Genomic DNA, 25145 nt, shown 5'->3' on the forward strand with positions numbered 1-25145 from the left:
GATCTTTAAAACCATCTTTATTTCTGTATATTTTCTCTACTGCTAGTCCATTTACTTTATCATTTATTTCCACTTTTTATTCCTCCCTTCAATGTAATTTGCTCTTCTTTTTCTACCTACTTAAGGCAGAAGCTTAGATAATTGATTTCCTTCTTTACAAAGCAAGAATTTAGAGCCAAAAATTTCTTGTCACATTGTCAGGTGTTTTTCTGTGGCTCAAAATATTTTCTAATTAGTGTTCTAAATTATTCTTTGATTTATGTCTTACGTAGAAGTTCAGGTCTCATAACAAAACATTCTCAGCTCTTCTCCATTCCTTATTTTGGCTTCACTTTTGAAAGCTATTTTCTAATATCATTATCCAGGTTAAGAATTATGTTTTCTTTTTCAGCATCATTTAATTAATTAATTAATTAACTTTAATTCCAGTACAATTAATATACAGTGTTATAGTGATTCAACATTTTTTTTATTTTTTTTAAATTTTTTTAACGTTTTTATTTATTTTTGAGACAGAGACAGAGCATGAATGGGGGAAGGGCAGAGAGAGAGAGGGAGACACAGAATCAAAGTAGGCTCCAGGCTCTGAGCCATCAGCCCAGAGCCCGATGCGGGGCTCGAACTCACAGACCGTGAGATCGTGACCTGAGCTGAAGTCAGACGCTTAACCGACTGAGCCACCCAGGCGCCCCTCTTTTTTATTTTTTTAATGTGTGTTTATTTTTAAGAGAGAGAGCAGGGAAGGGGCACAGAGAGAAGGAGACAAAATCTAAAGCAGGCTCCAAACTCTGAGCTGCTAGCACAGAGCCCAATGCAGGGCTCAAACCCACGAACTGTGAGATCACAACCTCAGCTGAGGTTGGACGCTTAACCAACTCAGCCACCCAGGCGCCCTATGATTCAACAGTTCTATACATTACTTCAGTGCTCATCATAAGTGTATTGTTAATCTCCTTCACTTATTCACACATCCCCCACCTCTGGTAGCCATGTTTACCAGAGTAAAGTGGTCTGTAGTTAGACTCTGATTTTTGGTTTCTCTTTTTTTTTTTCCCCCTTTCGTTCATTTGTTTTCTTTCTTAAACTCCATATATGAGTGAAATCATATGGTATTAGTCTTTCTCTGATTTGTTTCACTTAGCATTATACTCTATAGATACACCATGTCGTTGCAAAGGGCAAGATTGTATTCTTTTTTATGGCTGAACAATATTCCTGTGTGTGTGTGTGTGTGTGTGTGTGTGTGTGTGTGTGTGTATCTCACATCTTTATCCATTCAACTATCAGTGAACACTTGGGCTGCTTCCATAATTTGGCTATTATAAGTGATGCTGCAATAAACGTAGGGGTACATATTGCCTTTCGAATTAGTGTTTTTGTATTCTTTGGGTAAATATCCAGTAGTGTGATTACTGGATTGTATGGTACTTATATTTTTAACTTTTTAAGGAACTTCCATACTACTTTTCACAGGGGCTGTATTGCATTCCCACTGATAGTGCACAAGGATTCCATTTTCTCTCTTTATTGCCAACATTGTTGTTTCCTGTGGTGTTGATTTTAACCATTCTGATAAGAGTGAAGTGATACTTCATTGTGGTTTTGATTTGCATTTCCCTGATAATGAGTGATATTGAGCATCTTTTCATGTGTCTGTTGGCCATCTGTATATCTTTGGAGAAATGTTTGTTCATGTCTTCTGTCCAGTTTTTAAGTTGATTATTTTTTTTAGGGGTGTTGAGTTGTATCAATTATTTATATATTTTGGATGCTAACCCTTTATTGGATATGTTGTTTCAAAAATATCTTCTCCCATTCTGTAGGATATCTTTTAGGTTTGTTCATTATTTCCTTCACTGTGCAGAAGCTTTTGATTTTGATGTAGTCCCAATAGTTCATTTTTGCTTTTATTTCCCTTGCCTCAGGAGAACTATCTAGAAGATTATTGCTACAGCTGATGTAAGAAAAATTACTGCTGCCTGTGCTCTATTCCAGGATTTTTATGATTTCATGTCTTACATTTAGGTCCTTATTTTGTGTTTATTTTTGTGTATGGTGTAAAAAAATGGTCCAGATTCATTCTTTTGCATGCAGCTGTCCAGTTTTCCCAACATCATTTGTTAAAGAGACTGTCTTTACCCCAGTGCACTTTCTTGCCTCTTTCATTGAAGATTAATTGACCCTATAATTGTCAGTTTACTTCTGGTCTTTCTATTCTGTGTGTCTATTTTGTGTTAGTACTATATGTATATATGTACACACTACATTATGTATGTATTATATATACTATATTATATATACACAGTGCTATATATATATGTTATATAATTACTACATATATACTATGTACATACAGCACTCTATATAATATACATAGTATATATATTATATACTATATATATAAACTACATATATATCATAATATATACTATATAATCGATACTACATATATAGTATAGTAATATGTATTACAGTATATACAGTACTATGTATATTATACTATACTATAATAGCATATATACTAGTACTATATATATTATAGTACTGTATATACATCATATATAGGTAATATGTATTACAGTATAGTATATAACTATATATAGTATAGTAATACAGTAATGTATATTACAGTATATACATAATAATATATAGTACTGCATACATAGTATACATATATATAGTACATAGTATATATAGTATATATGTAGTAATAATATCACATATAGTACTGTGTATATAATACATATATAGTCTGCATATATTTACATATATATACATATATACATATAGTACTGGCACAAAATAGACACATAGATCAATGGAAGAGAACATATACTATATTCCAGTATGTAATTATTATACAGTATGTGTATACTATACATACAGTATGTATATACTATATATGTGTGTGTGTGTGTGTGTGTGTGTATATATAAAACACTCTATATTATTACTACTACTACTGCTACTACCACTACAGCTTGTACTATAACTTGAGGTCTGAAATCATGATACCTCCAACTTTTGCTTTCTCAAGATTGCTTTGACTGTTAGGGGTCTTTTGTGGTTTCATACAAATTTTAGGATTATTCTATTTCTTTGGAAAGTGCTGTTCATATTTTGATAGATATTTCATTAAATCTATAGATCCTTTGGGCAGTATGGGCATTTTAACAATATTTGTTCTTTCAGTACATGATCATGGAATATGTTTCCATTTCTTTGTGTCCTCTTCAACTTCTTTCATCAATGTTTTATGGTTTTCAGAGTACAGATGTTTCACTTCCCTCGTTCATTTTATTCCTAGGTATTTTCTTATTTTTGGTGCAAATGTAAATGGGATTGTTTAAATTCTCTTTGCTGCTTTGTTAGTAGTGAATAGAAATGCAACAGATTTCTATATACTGATTTTGTATCCTGCAACCTTACCAAATTCATCTATTCCATTAGTTTTTTGGTGGATTCTTTAGAGTTTTCTATATATAGTATCATATCATCTGCAAATAGTGAACATTTTATACTTCTTACTCACCAATTGGATGTTTTTCATTTCTTTTTGTTGTCTGATTGCTGTGGCTTGGACTTCCACTATCATGTTTAATAAAAGTGAGATGTCCCTGTGTTTTTCCTCACCTTAGGGGAAATGCTCTCAGTTTTTCACCATGGAGTATATTGTTATCTGTGGCTTTTTCATATATGGCCCTTATATGGTCAGTTATGTTCCTTCTAAACCTAGTTTGTTGAGGGTTTCATCATGTTGTACCCTTTCAAATGTTTTTTCTACATCTATTGAAATGATCATATGGTTTTTATCCTTTATCTTCGTGATGTGATGATTCATGTTGAGTGGATTGTGAATGTTGAACTACGCATGCATCCCAGGAATAAAACCCATTTGGTTCTGGTGAATGATTTTTTGTTGTTGTTAATGTAGGATCCAGTTGGCTAGTATTTTGCTGAGGAGTTTTACATCTATGTTTATCAGAATTACTGGCCTATAATTCTTTTTTCATAATGTCTGTATCTAGTTTTGGCATCAGTGTAATGCTGGCCTCATAGAATTTGGTAGCTTTCCTTTCTCTTCTGCTTTATGGCATATTTTGAGAGGAATAGTTATTATCTGTTCTTTAAGTGTTTGGTAGAATTCGCCTGTGAAGCCGTTTGGTCCTGGACTTATTTTTGTTTTAGGTTGACTACTGATTAAATTTCATTGCTTGTACTCAGTCTGTTCAAATTTTCTATTTCTTCATGATACAGTTTGGGGAGGTTATATGTTTCTAGGAATTTATCCATTTCTTCTAGGTTGTCCAATTAGTTGGTATATAACCTTTCATATTCCTTTATAATCCTTTTTATTTCTCTGGTGTTAGTTGTCATTTCTCCTCTTTCACTTCTTATTTTCTTTGAGTCCTGTCTCTCTCTCTTTCTCAATTATTTAATTATTTAATATTTTTGATGAGTCCTGCTATAGGATTATCAATTTTATTAATCTTTTCAAATAGCCAGCTCCTGGAAACCTTTTTCTGTCTCCTTCTAGTATTTTTATTTTTCAATGTTTATTTATTTTGAGAGAGAGAGAGAGAGGGAGGGAGGGAGGGAGGGAGGGAGGGAGACAGGGAGGCAGGCAGGCAGAATGAGAGTGGAGCAGGGGCAGAGAAAAGATGGAGACACAGAATCTGAAACAGGCTCCAGGCTCTGAGCTGTCAGCACAGAGCCCGATGCGGGGCTCAAACCTATGAACTGTGAGACCATGACCTGAGCCAAAGTCAGACACTTAACCGACTAAGCCACCCAGGTACCCCTGTCTCCTTCTAGTCTTAATGATAGCCTTCCTGGATTGAGCATTCTTTCTGCAGATTTTTTTTCCTTTTAGCATTTTGAATATATCATGTCACTCCTTTCTGACCTGAAAAATCACCTGACAGCTTTATGGGGTTTCCTCTGTATATAACTATTTTCTTTTCTCTTGCTGCTTTTAATATTCTATCACTATTTTTGCCTTTTCAATTACTGTGTATCTTGGTTGGACTTCTTTGGGTTGATTTTGTTGGGGGCTCTCTGTGCCTCCCAGATCCTTCCCTAGAGTTGGGAAGTTTTCAGCTATTATTTCTTCAGATATATTTTCTACACCCTTTTCTCTCTCTCCTTCTCTTATCCCAATAATGTGAATGCTATTACGCTTGATGTTAAGTCTGTTCTCATTTTGCATAACTTTTTTTTTCCTCCACCTGCTTAGGCTGATTGCTTTCAGTTACTGTCTTCCAGGTCACTGATCCATTCTTCTCCTTCCTCTAGTCTACTATTTATTCCATCTAGTGTATTTTTAATACCACTTACTAAGTTCTTCATATCTGATTGTGTTCTTTGTTCTGTGTTTGCTCTTTCTTAAGTGTCTCAGTGATGTCCTTCATTCTTTACTCAGGTCCAGTAGATCTCTTTATGATCACTAATTTAAATTCTCTATTAAGCGTATTATTTGGGTCTGTCTCACTGAGGTCTCCTGCTGTAATTTTTTTCCTATTCTTTCATTTCAGACATACTCCCTCTTCCCATTTTGTCTAAATCTTTGCGTCTGTTTCTGTGTGTTAGGAAAGTCAGCTATGTCTCATGCTCTTGAAAATAGTGCCTTACAAAGACGAGGCCCTGTAGCGCCCTTCAGTGCAGTGTCCCCTGTTCCGCAGAACCGGCACTTCGGGGGTGATTCCTACATGTGCTGTGTGTGCCTTGCCACTTTTTCCACCAGTCCAGTCCTCTGCAATGCCTCTCTTTGTCTTTAGTAGGCAATGCTTGATCCTTTTGTGTTAGCAGGGCAGTCTTGGGCTGCCTTGGGCTTGAGTTGTGTCAGACCAGGTGTTTACCACAGATACAGTCAAACCAGACTGCAGAATGCTTTACCTGTTTGTCCCCTGAGAAGCTTTTTCTTGGTGGGTGGGGCTTTCATTCAGACCAGCGCTCTGTCTCCTGCCCACTACTGGGGTCACAGCTGGAGTAGTGTATGTGGTTATCTTCCCCTGTTCCTGCGACTGGAGTTACTTTGGAGATCTGTTGGCCCTTGTCAGGGCTCCTTGCACACTGCCAGACTTGTGGCACCTTTTGGATGGGTCCTGGCCAAGAGCATGTTGGAGGGGTTGGCTCTGCCACGGGCAAGGATCCACAAAGTGCATGGGGGAGGGGTGGTGGTGTTAGTAAGGTTGTGTTTATCCTCTGGGGGAGGGGATCTGCATTTTCTAGGACTAAGGCCAGCCTGGCTGGAGGGGGTAGATCCGAAGTGCAGGGTACAGAGGTGTGCAGGATGTGCAGTGTTAGCAAATAGCGAGTGTCTGGACCCTGATGGTTCCTGTAAGTGGTCATGTGTTTATGCTGGGAGGTGGGGGCAGGAAATGGTGCCCACCAGCTTCTTTGTTTCTGAAGTCTCTTAAGGATCCCTGCCACTCCAGCACACTCATGAGATTGATTAGTGAAGAAATCTCCCTTCTGTATGCTGCCTCTATGCTGTGTCTCTGTGGACTGTTTCTTGTGCTGTCTCTTTAAGGGTGGGGACTCAGTTTCCTCTTGCTCTCAGCGTTCTCCCAGAGCTGAGTCCACTCATTTTTTTTTAATTTTTTTAAGTTTATTTACTGAGAGAGAGAGTGAGCACATGAGCAGAGGAGGGGCAGAGAGAGAATCCCAAGCAGGCTTCCCGCTGTCAGTGTGAAGGCTGAGGTGGGGCTGGAACTCAAGAACCAAGAGATCATGACCTGAGCCTAAAACATGAGTCCAAAGTTTAACCAACTGAGCCACCCAGGCGATCCCTGAGTGCACTCAGTTTTCAAATTTTACGTTTTGAGTACTGTTGATTGTAAAAACTCGTGAAGTTCAGCCCCTCTGGTTTTTAAGTCCCAATGTCATGAGGATTTGTTTTCCCCATGTGGGCTCCCCAATGTGACAGTCTGCTTCACTCCCCTCTGTGCCATGGCAGCATCCCTCCCTCCCGCAGACAGTGCCAGAGTCCCCTTAGTTGTGGACTGTGTTCTGCTAGGCTTCTTGGCATTTTCTGGGTTATTTACACTGATGTGAGTGTTACCTAGTTGTATCCCTGGGACAAGATGTGCTTGGGGTTGTCCTATTCTGCCACCTTCTCTGGAATTCTTCCATCATCATTTTAAAGACTGCTCTATTTTTTTTCCCCCTGGTGAGACATTTGCATTAATTCTTGGCTTTGCTACCATGTATGTAATGTGTGGATGTAATATGTCCTTCTAATTTTGATGATGTAAGGTTGTTTTGTTTTTTAAATAACCTTTTCTATTGGGATACATCCTGCTTGAGGCTTGTTGAGCTATTTTATACTTTTCATCTTATTTGGATTTGACCATTATTTCATCATATGTTTTATTGCATGCCTCTCCTTTTGACTCCAGTTAAAAATATCATAGATACAGATCATGACCTACATTAGCTTAGGCTCTGTTCATGTTTTCCATTCTTGTTCTTTTTGTGTTTGGAAGTTTCTCTTGATAATGTTTCAATTTTGCTGATTTTTTTGTAGTGTCTAATATACTTTCAGTATTTTCCAGTGAAGTTTTTATTGCAGATATTTTAAGTTCATAAAGTTCCTTTGAAAGTATTCTATTTATATTCACATTGTATTCAACCTTTGCTTGATTTTCAAAATCATATATGTAATAGCTGGTTTACTGTATTTGTCAGAAGGTTCCCTCCCTGTCATTTCTGCGTCTGTTTCTATTTACTAGCTTTTTTCCCAGTTATGCATCACATTTTCTAGCTTCCCCACAAAGCCAGTAGTGTTTTATTGGATTCTGACCATTATGATATTTACAGTGCTTTGGATTTTGTTCTTTTGGAAACTGTTGGACTTTGTTCTGGCATAGGTTTAAGCTCTTTGCAGTTCAGCGTAATCATTTCAAGGCTCTGAAAAATATCTTTTTTAGTGTGGGTTTGGTTGACCTCTGCTATGTGGCTAGTGCTGCTCTACTACTAAGGCATGACTCTTGTGGGCTGTCTCCTAGGAGAACATTCTAGTATGTTGCCTGGTTGGAACTTTTATCATATCCCCGCACTTTTTGAGCTCTGGCTTCTCCCAAGCTCACAAAGCATCTTCCTACGTCTGCCCAGCTAGGTGTTTTCTGCAGTGGACATCAGATGATCCTCCACAGCCCTATTAAGATTTCTGTTTTGTTTTGTTTGGTCCCCATTTGCCTCTTCCTATCCATTGTATTTGCCCATCTTCTCAACATTCCCAAAGCTTCAACCTTTCTGAACTCCAGTCTCTGTCTTTAGTATGACTCTGAGATACCACTGTACTCTTCTTGGATTGTTCTTCATTGCACTGAGATTCAGAAAAAGATTCCAGTCAGAAAGCCAGGGCGATTACATTAATCTCACTAATTTCCCTTCTTCTAGGGATCAGAGTCCTATCCTGACTATTGTCAGATGCTTTAAAAGTGTTATTTATTTTATCCAGTTTTTCTCTTTTCCTTTCTCCCCCCCCCCCCCCCCCAGCAAGAGGCTTTTTCTACTTTTAGTTCAGTGACTCCATGGCCAGAATACAAATTTCTTTCTTTAATTGTCAGTGGTTTATCATTGATACTTTAAATTTTTTTTTTAATGTTTATTTTTGAGACAGAGGGAAACAGAGCATGAGTGGGGGAGGGGCAGAGAGAAAGAGGGAAACACAGAATCTGAAACAGGCTTCAGGCTCTGAGCTGTCAGCACAGAGCCTGATGCAGGGCTTGAACCCACGAACCATGAGATGGTGCCGTGAGCCGAAGTTGGATGCTTAACAGACTGAGACACCCAGGCGCCCCTATCGTTGATACTTTGTTAAATCTAAACTCCTTAGAATGAAACATAAGACACTTATGACCTGGCTCCAGCTTGCCCCTATCACCCATACATATATCTTTGCTTGTAACTTAAATGTTTCTTTCCAGCCACATGGAACAACTTTTATCTTGCAAGTTTGAATATTTTCATCCCTTCATCTTTGTACATTCACATTCTTTGCCTTTCTACTGACTTGCTTCCTTGAAATTGTGTCCACTTCTATCAGAGGGAATTAGAAGCATCTAACTTTCTGTTTCCTGCACTGTCCTTTGAATTCTGTGTGTGATTGCAGGCACATCAAACCACATCTCTTGTAAATAAGTGCCATCCTCTACAATACAAATTCGGGAAATTAGATGTTCTCAGAGGTTTCTTCTATCACTAAAATGTAAGAAATTCCAGATATTCAAATAGGATATTTTCAAGGCAGCTATACCAAATATTGTTATAAAAATTAAAATGTGTATGCTTAAACTCTATATACCTTAATCAAAGATTCAGCATCTATAATCTAAGAATAGCCATAAAAATGCACTTAATTGTGGATAAAACCATTTGTTTTGTATTTAGAGGAAGCCAGTGTCTCCTGATATTTGCTAACTACAAGGAGGACAGTTTTTAAAGAATAAATCCTATTAAATTTTTACTTTTATACCTCTAGCAGATCATCTTTTTGGCTATTTTTTAAATAAATGACAAGTGGTTTATTAACATGGCTAATTGACAAATGAATAAATGAATAGATACAGCCAGAGGCACCAATGAGTGTTATATACTAATGATTTCTCTTTATTATCAAATATCAATGGCAAAAAATAAACCTAATTACATATAAACTAAATACATGAGTACAGGGCAGTTGAGAATTTTTTTTACTTCTAAATAAAAAGGCCATTCATTTAGGCATGGGGGAAAAAAGTCAATTCTATTTTAAACAAATATTGTAAGAAAAAAATATAGGACATAGTAAAGCCATTTTGAAAATATTAAGAGCTGGTAGCATTTTTTTTCATAAATTCCAAAAACACAATACACAGTTTTTTGGCAAAATAGTGTGAACAGGAAGAAATGTTAAGATGTGATCTTAAGAGAAGAAATTGAAAACAGAAAATTGGGAAGAAGAAAGGGAAAGAAAAGAAAGTAGAAGAGAAGTAAAGAGAGATGAGAACACGAGATGAGATGGGAAGAAGGAGACAATCATATATGCTAAATTAAGGAGAAAGAAAAGATGAAAATGTAAAAAGAAGAAAGAGAAAATGGTAATAATATGAGATAAAGGATTTTTGAAATAACTAACGTTTTACATATTTATACCTCCTCTCAAGGCACTGAGCATTTTAATGAAGGGTTTCTTTTTCATTCAAAAAGTAATATGTGTGTATATACATACATATGTACACACACACATATATATGTGTATTTGTATATATATATGTATACTTATATATACACTCACACACATACATATATATATATATATGTATATATATGTATATGTATGCAATACATGTTCATTGTAGAGTGTTAGGGAATACTCAAGAAGAAAGAATAAAGGTCACCTGGAAGGCTGCTAAGCAAATCCAAGAATTTTAACATTTGTATTATTTTCTTACAATTTTAGATGCATTTCAAACAGTTTTGTTAATGTGACATAAACATCTGGACTCCTTGATCACTTAAAAATATAGTTTAAACATTTTTGAAGAATTGTCCTTTGTAAACATCTTTATTTTTAATCCTAATAGGAAACCGATATTGACTTAGAATAATTTGATAACATTTTAATGAAAAACTATTTACAAATATATGGACAATGGACAGGAGTTCATAAGGGGCAGTAACCCAGGGCTTAGTGGCTATGCTTGCATGTCAAGAGCAGAGAGCAGTGATGGTGTGAATCCAATGTGACCTTCAGCTAGGAGTTGTGGCAACCTGGGGTAACTCCACAGGGATAGATAGGGATGGAAGAATAGATATTCCCAAAACCTCTTTTCTCCCTCTCTTCAGTCATCCAGGAGATTCACTTTAGCTGAAACTAACTGGCAGCCAAATGGAACAGAACCTAAGTCATCCGTATAGATAACTTCTGAGGCAGAAACCAAAGAGGAAAGAAACTGAGATCCAGTGGTTCTGGGAGGACAATCGGAAAATATTCAGGGCACTAATTAATATTTAATTAAAGTTTATTTACAAATCCCCCTCTTTTATTATTTATGTTTTCCCCCCACTATCATCAATAATGCTGTTAGATTTTTCTCTACTTAGCATGATTTCCTCAGTATAAATCATTAGGAGAAAAAATACCAGGTATATAGGTATAGAACATTTAAGGCTTATGACTTATTTTTTCCAAGAGATTGCTATAATTTATATTTCCTCCGGCAAGTTATGAGAGTATATCCTTATTAGCAATGTAAGTTTTTGATGTTATTAATTTGTTTGGAAAATTATATGACAGTGTTTCACTCTGCATTTCTTTGATAACTATTAGGTTTAAAGGTTTTCATGTTTGTTATTTTCATTTTTCTTTTCATATCCTATTTTACTTCATGTGGCCCCAAATGAATTATGATTAGTTCATTAGTGTAACAAAGATTAATACAAAATCCATTAACCCCCAAATTTACTTGATATTGAATGTGTTTTATCTCAATACATGTCTTTTAAAAAGAAAATTAAGCACCTGACTACTCCACATGCCCCTTTTTGTTTTTTTTTGACCCTGAGATAATCATAATTGGCTTATTTCACTCATAACAAAAATGTTTCATTGTTTGCAGTAGATATTACTAGAAAACATTGTTAAAGTCAGATTGGAAATTTTTAGAAAATCATTATTTTGGCAGAATATGCAATATAATACATATTCAGTGCATCCTATGTTGCAAATATATTTCATCTTCCTGAAAAATTCATTTGCTAATTTGCCTACAAGGAAATTGATCCTATGTGATGCTAATTTGTCTCAGATCTCACAAAAGGTATGTAATGAACTCATAATCTGTAAAATGCTAGCCTCTATTTTATCAAATATTCTATTATCATTGACATTAGCATTAATACTGAACAGATTAATTTGCTTACCATAACCTCTTTAAAATGTATACTGATAACTAGAAACTAAATGATATGTTCACCTATTCCCAACCACACAAAACTCCATTACAAACTAAGCAATTGTCTTTTTCTAGAACAGGGAGGAAATCTCCATATGTTGGTATTTGAAGAGCATAAACGGTCTTCCTCTGTTCTCTAAAAATAATATTGTCTTTCAACATTAGTCTAATGCCTGCATCTCCATTATGTCAAGGCATCTAAGTAAGACTCCTTCTTAAATACAAGATGTGAAAGACAAAAGCACAATAAGTTTCCATCTTATAGTTGTGATTATGAAGTAGGAAAACTGAGGGGAATCCATTTTAGAGAGGCTAGGTATCTGCTGTTTTTTCTGCTAGGCCACATTTTTATATTTTGCCTCTGAACACGCCAAAGAAGCCATGTTCCCACTTTAAGGGGAAGCAAAAAAGCTAATCATTCTCTGGGTTTTGTCCTAGGTCCTTACCACGTGATAACTAACATCTAAGAACTGGATCCCAAACAAACATGTTCCAGGACATTAGCTTCAAATAGACCTCCGCCGACACTGGCATCAATACCTCCTACCTTTGATGATTCATGAAAGAACAACTATTATTCACCTGTCACTCACCTTTGATTGGACCCTACCCTGGATTTCTAAAGGAACATGGACCCTAGATCCTTTTCCAGTGTGAACCCCTAACACCAAGCAATAATGACTCATTCTCCTTTCTAAGTCTCCTACATCAATTACAAATCCTATTCTGGAGTCAGACGTCTCATGATTCCTGGCTCTGCTACCTATTAGTATGAATTAGGCAAGTTATTTAACCTCCTTGTGACTAAGTTTCCTCATCCTTAAAAGAGGATAATAAATTATCTCAGAGGGTGTTCTGAGAAATAAGTTGATAAATATAGGATTTATTAGATCCTAGTGGCCAAATGTAAATCATTAGACCAGAAGAGTATTTATCAAATAAAATTTAAAGAAGGGAAAGAAACATGGAAGAAAGGAAGACAGGAAGTATCTGGCTATTCATTTTGAAAATTACTTCAATCAAGCTTCAATCAAGCATGCATTTACTTATGTACTCTACTAATTTCTTAAACACGTTGACCATATAGGACAAGCAAGGTCCAGCCAACCTCTGTCCTATTATTTGATAAAGTAAATTCTCAATAGATGATACAGAGTTAAATACATAAAAGAATAAATGAATGTATAAAACTAGAAATCCCTGGATATCTGGAAATGGATATAAAAAGTAACATTTTTCATATTTTTCCCAAATGTACACAAAAAGGAGGAATAATCTATATGAAGCCCAGGAAAAACATGAACCAGAGCACTAAGGGGCTAGTAGGCTGAAATGTACCTAAATGGGCCTCTTCAATCAGGCCTCACCAATTTAGATACAGTAGACACCCTATTTCAGGCATGCAAGATTCAATTCCAGCTGTAACATGGCTCAAACCACTTGCTTTACTGTTTCTCTTACATAAACAAGGTCAAGTTGATGGTACTTACTCATCTTTCCCCATACTGGAAACACCTTTGAAAAAGGTTCTATAAGAATATGACACTCAGAATATATAATACCTCATACCAGTACCCACCATGACTCTTCTACATTGTCCTGTTTGTGTACTTACTTGCTGGGTTTTCCGTGCTATGGAGACTGACCATTGGGATGCCTGGGCCTGGATTTTAAAAACATACATATTAAAAATATGTATAAATTAAAAATTTGTATAAATATTTTAAAGATATGAGTAACAATTCATGACAGTGTTATTTTTTCCAAATGGAAATATTTCATATTAAAAACATAATGAAACAGAAACCAGATAACTACATTTAATCACTACCTATGGCTATTTTATTAAAAAAAGAATATATGGGGAAAGAAACCATTTGCATAGATTATTTTTAAGCTTTTCCCTTCTCCAAAATGCCTTTGTACTTCTACATTTCTATGGTTCCCAATCTTAAGTTCCTTACTCTTTCACTACTCTTTTATAGAACAGTCAGTGATACTCAGAATGCTGAATCATAACCCCTCATTTGTTCATCCAAAATTAAATTGTTTCCACTCAGCCAAGAAAGAAAGGATGCACACTCTGGAATGGAAATATCTCATCCATAAGATGAATAAAAATTTGGTTCTAATTATATACTAATTGAAAAAAATACCTTAACTGGAATCACCAAATATTTCAGATATACTAGTTAATTCAGGTAACTGTAAGATGTGATCTTGAAGCTTTATTCCTCTGCAGAACTATAACTAGAGGTCTAATGGTTTTCCCTGATGTCATCAAACAAGTACTTTTTTGATTACTTTGTTTTTAGATACCAAGAGGAAAAAAAAAAACCAAAAAACTAAAAAGAGCATGTGTTGATTTATTCCTCAGGGTGTCTTAAAAACAGGACAGCTTCAGGTACCAGCTAAAGCAAGAACACTCAGTCCATCACATTATAAGGGACAGATGTCTCCCATCTGATCTTTGAGAATTACAGTATCTTTTTAAGGGGCAATGATTCCTATCAGTATAACATAGACATACCATACTCCTATATAAGACTATAGAGTATTTTTACCTGATAGATCTAATTAGGGTGAATTAGGGTGAATCTCTCTGAACTTCAGGATGCTAGACCCAGGCAGTTAAATTTCTGTAGAACCTAAACCTCTTAACAGCCAAGCCAATATTTCAATAAGAGGGCTGTTTTTTTTTTTTCCCCTAAAGACTAGGTAAATTACTTTATTGCTGTATCAGGACTTTGCTGATGTAAATATGCTTGTTCACTTTTTTAAACAGTTCACGTTCAAACAGCCCTTAGTGGTCACGAGTAAATGTTGACTCCCAATTATGTTTTCTACATGAAGATGCAATTTTTATCTCAGTAAATTCATAATTTATTACAAACAAATTTAGAGTATCAAATCATATAGCTAGAGAGTAATAGTTACTTGTGATGGTAATAGATACTGATCAAATAAAATAATTTATTACCTTTACAGAATAATAGGAAATGTTGATTCATAGGACTAAAACTGGCACCAAAATATGTACATTGTTCTTTCATGAAATTACATGAAATGCATTGACGATTCAGTAATCCTTCAGTAGAAGCACTGGGGAAAGAAAAAGAAAATTAGAAATGGTACCATTCCAGGTACATGAATATGTGGCATATATTTAAACATTAACATAAACTCAGGAGCTACAGCACTGCTTATATTGAGGCTCCTTGTCAATTAGGACTTACCATATAAACACAAAGTCAATTTCCATTACTAAGGTTAAGAGACACAGTTTTCTTCTCTGTGATAAAATTAAAATCATGTATGCTTATATGTATATTAAAGTATATATATATATACATGCTTCTAAAATAAAGGAACTGATTTCCACAGGACTCAATATAACTTATTCTTATCTGCCTTTTCTCCATAGATATTTCTTTGTAAAGTTTTAAAAGGAAGTGCCCACAGAGACTAGAATAAAGTCACCATCAATAAATATTAGTTGAAAGAACTAATGAAAGTTTTCACAAGTCACACAAAGAATCAATCTCATGATTTCCTCAATTCAGAATTCTAAACATTAGAATTTGGTTATCTGTCAAATTTTCCCACTAAATAGATACATGGGAAATACTGGCACTTAACACTTGCCCTGAAATTTTTGGTCAAGGAAAATTATGTTTTGTGCGATAATATAATCTTCATGATCGTGCATACTTTGAGACATCAGGGAGGTAGGTAAAGAGACAAGTCATCATCTCTCTATTTCACAAACAATGATACTTAAGGTCAGAGGGATTGATATATTTACCCAAGGTTAAATTTCCTATGTAGAATATTTTATAAAGAGAGATGTATCATAGATTATTCTGACAGTTGGAAATGCTGGTGAAGCTTCATCTTATACTTGGAGAAAATACTGAAACATGATTCTGGATATGCATTTGTAAATGAATGATAGTCATTTTGATGTGCAGTATGCTGTAGGCACGGGGATGGGTACAGGAATATTGGCGTGGGCACCAGAAGCCATTGAGAATAGATGTTAAGTATCGTTCATGAACTCAAAATTTCACATTTGAAACATTCTGAGCTCATTAGAATCCAACTTTTCCTTTACTGGCCTAACCGATCAATATACACACGAAGCACTTAATACATTAGGCCATTTCACCCTAACGATAACTTGCAAGGTAATCATACCTTATTTTTTCTCTTTGAAATTGCTCTATGTGTGTATATACATCCAAATACACCTACACCATAGCACTTTCCATTTTAATCATTTTTAAGTATAAAATTCAGTGTCTTTAATTATAGTCACAATGTTGTGCAGCACTCTCCACAGAGAAGAATGCGTGCCTAGTGAAAGGACATAACTAGGATTTAAACCCTTTCCCTCTCTCCTCCTTCATATAACTTTTCAGATTCAAGTTCCTCAGAGATTTATGTTAGTATTTATCATTACTTAGATCATAGTCTAAATTATGATAATCTATTGAAATAAAGAAATGCACATTTTGAAACAACATTCATTCTAACACTGACTATGGTAGCATCTGTGATTCTTCACGGGTATATCTCATCCCATAAATTTAGTCAACCAATGATTATTTTTATGACCTGAGTAAGACAGTGATTGAGTTTTCTGAGTTAAACAATAACGTTATCTTACAGTCAAGCCAACTGGCATTTGCCGAGCTACTTAAGGGGAAATTTATTGGTACTATATTTCCTTTATCACATGGCCTGCTCCACTAGTACCGTTCATAGATAGACTGCTGCCTCAGTCACTAGAGAACAAAGACAAGCACACAAATCTAAGAAGTCATTTTGATTCAGATCACATTTTAGGCTAATCATATTGGGAAGAGAGATTGAGATAGTTCCATTGGCTGCAATGGGCCTAGTCTAATCTTTTGACACTGATTTTTCTTTAAGAGTTTCATAAAATGAGAGAAATAACACTTAGATATACTAGTTCCACAACCTTAAATTGTTCACAACTGCCAGCATCAACCGGAGTATACACGTCAAGATAAGCTTCAGGTCACCAAAAAGCACAAAGTGACCACTACGTTCATCAAGATCTCTAAACCAACACAAGCATCAGTCTCTTTACATAAACAGCTGTCCTTCCCTTGGAAGTCATTAGAATTGAGACTGTGGGTTTCAGACTCAAGAGAAACACAAAACAAAAACCCCATAAAACAAAGAATCCAAAAATCACCTATTGAGAGAGGTGATAAAAATAGACGCTTCAGATGAAAGCAATTTATGCATAAATAAGAGTGTGCAGTGTATTAGAGGGAGTTTAGGGTGCTTTAAACATGCATTTTTACTCTCAAAGGAAAGTGTAGGCTACTGGGTAAGAATCAGTGGTGACACTTCTTCAAACATGATGAATTTCCACTGAGAATATGCCATGGCAGTTTTGACACTTTAAAAATGAATCTGTGAAATGGAAATTTGAAAGTGTATATAAAGTCTAGAATTAATAAGTTGCTTGCCAGACAAAAATAAAAGTCATTCTTATGAGGTCCTGGTGAAAGCTTTCTGAGTGAGGAGACATTTTAATACTAAATAGGTATGACCTTAAGCATCTTTTATGAATATAACTTTCCATCTGGGAAAATTGGGCAGATGAGAACATTCCCCATCTAATGCTTTATTTTACTAAGCAGTGAGTGTTACTGGCTCAAATAATAATCTTGCCAGGTTTTGCACATCGTGGGGGCAGGGGAGAAAAACTTCCCCTTGATCTACTCTTCTAAGTGTTCACAATGGTTTTACTTTGGGAATAAATTACCGGTGTACAATATAAATGCACTGAAAATTCAAAATGAGGCTTAGTAGAAGAAAAGTCCACTCAGGAAAATACATAAACTCCCGTGAGATGGGTAGTTGAGAAATGCAAGCCTTAAAAAAAAAAAAAGACACTTTGAGACTGTAAAAGCAGGTGATGAAAAAAATTACAAAAGGAACAGCTGGATGGTCTTCACGTCAGGTCCCAACGTTCAGGCTTGCAAAGGTCCAGACGTGAGAGACTGGACCAAGAGCGTGAGGTTCCGTCATGTCAAAAATGAAACTACAGAGTTTTCCATCCTATCCTTAAGGTGTGTAGATGGCCACTGAGAAATCAACCTGTGCAGCCAAGTCTTTGCACCTTGCTTACCTGTACAGCTGCCTCCCTCTGGGCGAAGACTCAGTGCTCAGAAAGTAACTGCCCAGGAAAGAGAAAACACACACATCAGGCACAGATCAATTTTTGCCACGCTGAGATTTCACTTGAATCTTCGAGCTCCGGCCTGTTCTCTCATTCAACCACCGAACTTTGATCCGTTTGGGAAACACATCTTTTTGTTCTTAAAATATCATCATATCACACTTCTCTGTGATCTCTCTCAGTCTAAGTGTGTACGTATCTGTGTAAATGTGTGTGTGCAAGTGTCTCTCTGGGTGAAGGGTAGGGAGAGTCTTTAAAGAGAATGTTGCTGTTTCTATGGCCGAGGTGTCTGGACTAGGACCACGGTAAGCAAAGCATCAATCTGGCCGAAAGATTGCGTTTGACAACTGCGACTACCAACCTGACTAGAGAACCAAAATGCTCACATTTTTTGAGTAGTTTCATCGTATGCCAAGATCTTTATCACTTCCCAGTTTCCTGATGTCAGATGCCGCACGGTAATTTGCTCACTTTTACTCTGCAAAGAAATAGAAAATATTGATTTTCTTTTTTTTATTTAAACAGCATCTTTCTGGTCAACACAAAAATACCAACTACCTGTATCACTTTTAATTCTGCAATTTGCAGCTAACACTCAGTTTCTTGTTTTCATTCTCGAGAATGCACACACATTCATGTAAACATTGATCCGGGTAGGAGAGTGCCTTTTCTCCATTACTGTGGGAAAAGCATTAGAAGACACCTCTAGGTGATGATCGCCTGTGCAACACTTTGACACAGGGTGTCATCTTGGCATTCAGTGAAGACACAGGACTTTGGTAACACTCATCTAAATGGCCGACAACTACAGTTTGGACAGCTTTAGGTGAAATATTTCACAACAAATTTTATTGTAAATAAACGCTATTGTATACTTTTAACCTTTACACCATTGCATCATGTTATGGTTTGCTATTTTCACACAAGAATTTATTTCTGAGATTAATTTATGTTGATGTTTGCAGCCATAGTTGGTTTCCACCACTATGTCGTATTTTATGTGAATATAGCATAATTTATGTTTTACTGACATTTGAGCATTTCCAAATTTTAGTTCTTAAAAACAAGTCGCCTATGAACAGTTTTATCAAGGTCTCGTGATGCACATGGCAGGATTTTCTTGAGACAAGCGCCAAGAAGTGGGATTGGTCATTAGTAAACATGTCTTCTACTTAACTAGATAGTGACAAAGTATTTTCCAAAGTTTCCCCTACTTACAGTCTACTGCAATGTGAGTTCCCATTGCTGCTCATCCTTGCCGCTTCCTTACTGGCAGTTAATTTCATCAGATTATTTAATTTTTGGTCAATCTAATGAGTATGAAATGGTACCACATTTGTTTTCTTTTTACTGAGAAAATGTTCAAGCCTACAGAAAGGTTGAGTGAATACTACATAAACACCCATGAGATCATTACCTGGATTCACCATCTTATATCAACACGTTGAATATTTGCCCTCCCTCTTTCGTTGTTGGCTGAATCATTTAAAAGTAAGTTGCAAACATCAGTATATTTTTGCCTAAATACTTCAATATACATCTCTCAACATTAAGATGATTTCCACATGTAAGCAAATAACACATAAGAATATTTATGTTAATATCATCTAAACATACAGTCTATACCCTAATTTCCACAATAGCCCCAAGTAACCATATATATGTGTGTGTGTGTGTGTGTGTGTGTGTGTGTGTGTGTGTATGTTTTACATTTAGACATATAAATATATACATTTATATATTTAGATAAAATAGATGTCTTAGTAAATATTTACATATTTTGGGTTATCATCTCTTTAATCTCTCTTAAAGAAAAACATTTATATTTTTTGATTTCTATAATATTAACCATTTTTTAGACTCTTGGTCCAGTGGTCTTATAGAATGTCCAGCATTTTGGATTTGTCTGATTGTTTTCTTATGCTTTAATTTAGGCTAAATATTTTTGGCAAGAATATTACACAGGTGATATTGGATACCTCTTCTGCTTCATATTAGGAAGAATACCATTACACATCTTCCCACTCATGACAATGCTGTTTACATGGTAACTGTGACATATGCATTGAAAAATACATTTTGCCTTTTAATTAAAAGTGGGATAATACTTGCACATTATGTGAGCATCTTCTTCTCCATTAACATTTCACTTCATAGGTTTAGCATCCATTCATAACCTTTCCCTTAATAAATTATCATTTCAAAGTGATTTTCTAATTCTAATATCACTTTTGTATTTAGCAGGTAGCATTCTTCTGTGAAGAAAACTATTTCCTCTTGCCTGTGTTCACTCTCATCCTTGCTCTCCCTCCTCTTCATATCACTACATACTTAACCATGTTTAATGTAATATATTACATTCCATGATTGTTGTTATTCTTTATGATGTTAAAATTGTCACAATTTGGTTATTGGGCACTCCTTCAAACCAACACCTCTATTCTTTGGAAATGATTACATTGGTCTTTGAGCACTTCCTTGTTTTCTGCACAATCACATGTTCTGAGATCCTTTTACTTCCCCTACCTCCTAACTGTAATCAATCATTTCTCCAATGAATTTTTTCTACTGGATTACAGTATTTAGATATAAAGATCTGGGGTTATGTGTGCTAATTGCTACTCTAATGTTATTATTTGTGGGCCTTTTCAGAAGAGATAGATGGCTAGCTAGAGAGATATCCCTATGTTATCTCTCTTGTGCATGTGTGTGTATGTGTTCTTAGTATTAGCTTTAAGTAAAATCCATATCCGTTTGATTTACATTCAGGTGCATTTGCTTCTCTTAGTATTTCAACATAGCTTTGGTGTCCTCATGTTTTCTATTTAATATTCGTTTTCTTTTCTTTTTTTTTTTTTTGATTTTTTTAATGTTTATTTCTGAGACAGAGAGAGACAGAACATGAGTGGGGGAGGGGCAGAGAGAGACAGGGAGACACAGAATCAGAAGCAGGCTCCAGGCTCTGAGCTGTCAGCACAGAGCCTGATGTGGGACTCAAACTCGCAGACCACGAGATCATGACCTGAGCCGAAGTCGGAGGCTTAACCAACTGAGCCACCAACCAGGTGCCCCTCTTTTTATTTTCTTAAGGTTTATTTTATTTTTGAGAGAGAAAGCAAGAGTGTGCGCAGAGGAAGGGCAGAGAGAGAAGGAGAGAGAGGATCCAAAGCAGACTCTGCATTGAGAGAAGAGACCCTGCTGTGGGATTCAAACTCACAAACCATGAGATCATGACCTAAGCCGAAGTCAGATGCTTAACTGACTGGGTCATCCAGGTGCCCCAATATTATTTTAAAAATATGTAGATAGTTCAAACATATAGTGTATGTGTGTGTGTGTGTGTGTGTGTGTGTGTGTGTGTATATATATATATCTTCAAACTAAGATTACAAGAGAAAGACAGAGACAGACAGACAGAGGGAGCATCCCTGCAAGAAGTCTTGGTTTCATGCCATTCTCATCACATACAAAAAAGTTATTAGGTCTTTGTTTATCCTTTTCTGGGGGGAAATGTTTTATAAGTGAAACATTAATATTTCATAACTATAAATGTAAACCCAGATACACATACACATATAAGCTAGAGAGAAATCAGAGAACACAGGGCATGTTTTCTTGTTATAGATCGTCTTCCATCCTTTTTATTCCTACATAGTTCTCCAAAGTGTGGATATACTGTAATGAGCCTCCTAAGATGCACATCTCAAATGATGCCACAGTGGTTAACTCTGTACATATGCTTGTGATTTAATGTGTAGGGAAATATTGTCAGGGTATGCTCCTCTATAAGGGAAGTATCATCTTGCACATCTACCAGCAATGTATAAGGTACTTATTTTCTCATGGGCATGTTGCAGAGTATGTTGTTCAGTGTTTGAATTTTTGCCAATCCGATAGGGGAGAAATGGTGGTGTAGTAGACACTAGGACATGCCAATGGGAACGCTCTCTGGAAGGAAGGACCTTGGCAGCACCTAGAAGTGCTGTTGGAAGAAAGTGCTCAGCTGTCAGTCTTCTTCTCTGAGGGTTTCCGGGACTGAAGACAATGTCTCATCCAAGATTAGACCTCTGTTCAAGGGCAGTCCACATCCAATGGGACTGATCAGTACTGAAGGATAGAAGCCCAACCCTATTGCTCTCACTTGGGACTTCTCTGAGAGCCACCTCAGTCTAGAACTCTTTGTGGAATCAGTGGAGGCCTTCATTCAGATGGCCCTGCAGCCCACATATTTCTGGCCAATTTTGCTTCCTTGTGTAACTTTCCAAAGTTATTGACGTCCTGTGTGAAAATGGTCCTGCAGGCTAATCTTCTCTTCACTTGGCTTCCTGTGAAACCCAACTTGTCACAGGTATACTGGTGTAATTTCATTTTGCATTTCTCTTAGGAAAAAAGTTGAGCTTCATATATATGCATATATGTATACTATAACATATATAATGTGTCATTTGCACAATTATGAATGAGAGTCAATCATTATCTGAATCTCTGCTGTTTGTTTTTATTATCAGATTTCTTTTGTGTTTTGGTCTTCATTTTTCAACAGTTCTCTTTGTCTTTATATTCATTATGTGAGCTATAAGCTGCAGGTATGTTCTGGATTGTTGTTTTATCTTGACATTGGTTATGGTACTATTTTTCCAATATATGTATCTTTTCTATAACTTGTTGTCAAGTTAGCTAACATACAGTGTATAATCAGCATAGTCTCTCTTGGCTTCAGGAGTAGATTCCTGTGATTCGTAACCCATATACAACACCTGGTGCTCATCCCAGCAAGTGCCCTCAATGCCCATCACCCATTTTCCCTCCCCGCCTGTCCCCTCGACCCTCAACCCCCATCAACCCTCAGTCTGTTCTCTGTATTTAAGAGTCTCTTGTGGTTTGCCTCCCTCCCTCTCTGTAACTATTTTTCCCCCTTCTCTTCCCCCTTCCCCCATGGTCTTCTGTTAAGTTTCTCAAATTCCACATGAGTGAAAACATATGATATCTTTCTCTGACTGATTTATTTAACTTAACATAATACCCTCCAGTTCCATCCACGTTGTTGCAAATGGCAGGATTTCATTCTTTTTCCTCACCAAGTAGTATTCTACCGTATATATAAACCACATCTTCTTTATCCATTCATCAGTTGATGGACATTTGGGCTCTTTCCATAATTTAGCTATTGTTGAAAGTGTTGGTATAAACATTGGGGTACATGTGCTCCTATGAATCAGCACTCCTGTTTCCTTTGGATAAATTCCTAGTAGTGCTATTGCTGGGTCACAGGGTAATAAAATTTTTAATTTTTTGAGGAACCTCCACACTGTTTTCCAGAGTGGCGGCACCAGTTTGCATTCCTACCAACAGTACAGGAGCGTTCCCCTTTCTTCACATCCTCACCAACATCTATTGTTTCCTGAGTTGCTAATTTCAGCCACTCTGACTGCTGTGATGTGGTATTTCAGTGTGGTTTTGATATTTATTTCTCTGATGATGAGCAATGTTGAGCATCTTTTCATGTGTCTCTTAGCCATCTGGATGTCTTCTTTGGAAAAGTGTCTCTTCATGTTTTCTGCCCATTTCTTCACTGGGTTATTTGGTTTTTTTTTGGGGGGGGGTGTTGAGTTTGATAAGTTCTCTATAGATTTTGGATACTAATCCTTAACTGATATGTAATTTGCAAATATTTTCTCCTATTCTGTTGCTTGCCTTTTAGTTTTGTTGATTGTTTCCTTTGCTGTGCAGAAGTTTTGTATCTTGATGAGGTCCCAAGAGTTCATTTTTGCTTTTATTTCCCTTGCCTTTGGAGACATGTCAAGTAAGAAATTGCTGTGGCTGAGGTCAAAGAAGATGTTGCCTGTTTTCTCCTCTAGGATTTTGATGGTTTCCTGGCTCATATTTAGGTCTTTGAATTCAGCCAAGTAGCAGGATATTGAATCAACGTGCAGAAATTTGTTGCATTTCTGTACACTAATAATGCAGTGACAAAAGATCCTCTTTACAATTGCACCAAGAACCATAAAATAACCTAGGAATAAACCTAACCAAAGAGGTAAAAGATCTGTATGCTGAAAACTGTAGAAAGCTTATGAAGGAAATTAAAGAAGATACAAAGAAATGGAAAAAACATTCCATCCTCATGGGTTGGAAGAACAAATATTGTTAAAATGTCATATTACCCAAAGCAATCTACACATACAATGCAATCCCTATCAATATAGCACCAGCATTCTTCTCAGAGCTAGAATTTGTAATGGAACCACAATCCTAAAATTTGTATGGAACCACAAAAGACCCAGAATAACCAAAGTAGTGTTGAAAAAGAAAACCAAAGCTGGAGGCATCCCAATCCCAGATTTTAGCCAATACTACAAAGCTGCAGTCATCAAGCCAGTATAGTATTGGGACAAAAACAGACATACAAACTAATGGAATAGAATAGAGAACCCAGAATTGGACTCACAAATGTATGGACAACTAATCTTGGACAAAGCAAGAAAGGGTATCCAGAGGAAAAAAGACAGTCTCTTTAGCAAATGGTGCTGGGAGGACTAGACAGCAACATGCAAAAGAATGAAGCTAGACCACTTTCTTACACCATACACAAAAATAAATTCAAAATGGATGAAAGACCAAAAATATTCTTCCAATCTTTATGTAATAAAATTTACCATCGTATTATTATATTGTCTCTGGCTATTAGTGCATAGTATAAAGGCTTTCTTCAAACTAAGATTACAAATAATTTATTGATGTTTTCTCCTGGTACATGTAAGGTTTTATTTCTCAAAGTTAGATTTCTGATCATTTTAGAATTATGGTGGTAGTACGTAACTACTTTTCTTTTTCCTTATGATATTCAATTTTTCCAAAACTATTTTATTAAAAAAATTCATTTTTCCAGTACTTTGAAGTTCCATCTCTATTTTATATATATATATATACATATATATAGTATATATATGTATATATATATATATATATACACACACACACAC

The 25145-nt window shown here is 36.0% G+C and overlaps 1 protein-coding gene and 1 long non-coding RNA gene across 4 annotated transcripts in view; one reads left to right on the forward strand and one right to left on the reverse strand.

Moving 5' to 3' along the window:
- The window catches only part of LOC121030458 (uncharacterized), a 67198-nt gene extending 54408 nt beyond the window's left edge, over positions 1–12790 (forward strand). Inside the window, exon 2 of the long non-coding RNA XR_005790209.1 lies at positions 12381–12790. This is a non-coding gene — a long non-coding RNA (uncharacterized LOC121030458). The remainder of the gene's footprint in view (positions 1–12380) is intronic.
- The window catches only part of DPP10 (dipeptidyl peptidase like 10), a 1330293-nt gene that overhangs the window by 47262 nt on the left and 1257886 nt on the right, over positions 1–25145 (reverse strand). For all 3 annotated transcript variants that reach the window (XM_040474884.1, XM_040474883.1, XM_040474885.1), the window contains exons 14-17: positions 18549–18640; positions 18112–18159; positions 14923–15044; positions 13558–13605 (exon numbers count right to left, since the gene is read on the reverse strand). In XM_040474884.1, coding sequence (XP_040330818.1) covers positions 13558–13605; positions 14923–15044; positions 18112–18159; positions 18549–18640 — 310 coding nt within the window. The remainder of the gene's footprint in view (positions 1–13557; positions 13606–14922; positions 15045–18111; positions 18160–18548; positions 18641–25145) is intronic.

The sequence above is a fragment of the Herpailurus yagouaroundi genome, unplaced genomic scaffold (assembly GCF_014898765.1).
Source record: "Herpailurus yagouaroundi ecotype Mexico unplaced genomic scaffold, PumYag 140, whole genome shotgun sequence".
NCBI lineage: Eukaryota > Metazoa > Chordata > Mammalia > Carnivora > Felidae > Herpailurus > Herpailurus yagouaroundi.